General features: G+C 32.9%; 1 protein-coding gene across 1 annotated transcript in view; it reads right to left on the bottom strand.

Annotated features, from left to right (window-relative positions):
- LRPPRC (leucine-rich pentatricopeptide repeat containing) overlaps positions 1-1925 on the bottom strand; it is a gene marked incomplete at its 3' end in the record, with an annotated part of 51721 nt that overhangs the window by 11700 nt on the left and 38096 nt on the right. The window contains exons 23-24 of the mRNA XM_009070087.1: positions 1043-1167; positions 290-396 (exon numbers count right to left, since the gene is read on the bottom strand). Of these exons, the coding sequence (XP_009068335.1) occupies positions 290-396; positions 1043-1167 (232 nt within the window). The remainder of the gene's footprint in view (positions 1-289; positions 397-1042; positions 1168-1925) is intronic.

Below are 1925 nucleotides of genomic sequence, written 5' to 3'. Positions count from 1 at the left end.
TGCCAGTTTAATTTAATTGTTCTACAATCCGATATTTAATATGCAAATATCATTTTGATATATAAGAGCAAATATGAAAAAGTGAGGAAACAATTTCAATATACAAGACGACTGTCTCTCTTCTGAACTGTAATTATACAAAATAAAGCTGGCCGAGATTTTTTATTACCGGGATTGAATTCTATTAACATGAATCAGAACAAGTCTAATTAAAGGTTAAAAACTTTAAATGTTTCTAATTAAGAGTCTAAATAGCTGCACGATTAGAGTACTATAGTTAAGATCCCACCTCAATGACCTTCCTGGCCTCTTTGTATTTTCCTGTTTGCAAGAAGGCGAAGAAGAGATCATAAAGAGCCATCATGTCACCATATTCTCTGCTTATAAAATCTGAAACTAGAGAGAGAATAAAACTCATTAATTTACTAAATACATCGAAGCATTTCAATATCTATGTCAGACATTCCTAATACCAGTATTTTCCAAGCATCACCAACTCCAAGAATAAGCTATGGGGAGATAAATTTTGAAACATACAGAATGATTACGAGATATGACACAATTTGTTGCAGCTTTGGGGTTGAGTATATTGAAAATGTTTTTCTGCTTATCTGCACTATATTTTGAATTACATTTAACAAAACAGATTATATATTGGCATGCTCTGCTTGTAGAAAGTGAGGCTATAGGATTTCTGAACCGCACAACTATTTGAAAACCAGATGTGTTGTTTTACTATTGTGCTGTTTTACTATTAATTTGTTTCTTAATAGTAACATACATAGCTAAAACAAGTATTAGCACTAATCTTGCAGAGCTCAATGCTGTATTACAAAAACATTAAGGTTATTCTACATTTAAAACTAAAATCAATTTTTGAGTCTGAAGAATGTAAGCATCATTAAACTGCTTTAAAGTTACACATATAAATGCAAACAATTTTTTTTCCTTCATCTGAAAGGAATTATATATAAAACCTGGGAAAAAAGCCACCAGAAAACACTTCATATAACCAGAGAGCATCTGATGACATGCAACTAACCCTTCTGCAGAAGATCAGCATCTCCTTTTTCTACCAGTCTACAGTAGATGTTATGAAGCTGAAGAATTTTTCCATACTTCTTGTAACAAGTGGTTAAAGCTTCCAGAGCTGCAGGCATGTCATCCCTTGTGGAACGAAACAAAACAAGAAAAACAAACTTTCTGAGCAGGAACAAGGCATGGTAAACTAACTTGAATCTTGAAAATTTCAAGGAAAATTCATTCAGCAGTCAATAATGCAAGTGTGTGTTTCTACATGTTGACTACATATTGATTGCATGATCACTGTTCACTACAATTTCACCAAAGGTGTGAATGATCCTCATCATTAAATGCACTTAAATTCTGAAGCAAAATTCTTAAGTTCAACAAACCCCAAATTCCATGAAAATTTCACTTTGTGTTTACGAGTTCTATTTTTATAAGTAATAGTGTCCACACTGTATTACCTCCAAATGCCCATTTTGACATAATCAATTTTTAAGTTCTTTACAATTTTTGTTTCAGTATAGATCTGCAGAGTTCACTAAGATAACCAGAGCTCTTTAGATTGCTTTATACTTGTCTTACACCTTAGCAGACTGACTATAAATAATCTGTTGATATCTATTTCATCACAATGGAAGGGTTAGCATTTTCCATTCTATATGAAGGCCAGAATCCAATGGATGTTTTCTGCTATAAAAATATTTTTTTATTATCACTTTAACAGTATATTAAGGTACCAAATTGTATGTTATGCTGCCCTATCCACGTCTTAGAGACATGGCACTACTACATAGTCATGTACCAGTAAATCAGTGCCCAAGGTGCTGACTTACTTAAGTGCACTTAAGTCAGGAGCCTTTGAGCAGCAAGCACAACATGCAAACTATTTCCATTTT

The sequence above is a fragment of the Acanthisitta chloris genome, unplaced genomic scaffold (genome assembly GCF_000695815.1).
Source record: "Acanthisitta chloris isolate BGI_N310 unplaced genomic scaffold, ASM69581v1 scaffold11502, whole genome shotgun sequence".
NCBI classification, from domain to species: domain Eukaryota; kingdom Metazoa; phylum Chordata; class Aves; order Passeriformes; family Acanthisittidae; genus Acanthisitta; species Acanthisitta chloris.
Note: the sequence above shows the minus strand (reverse complement) of the source record. Positions and strands in the feature narration are given on the sequence as shown.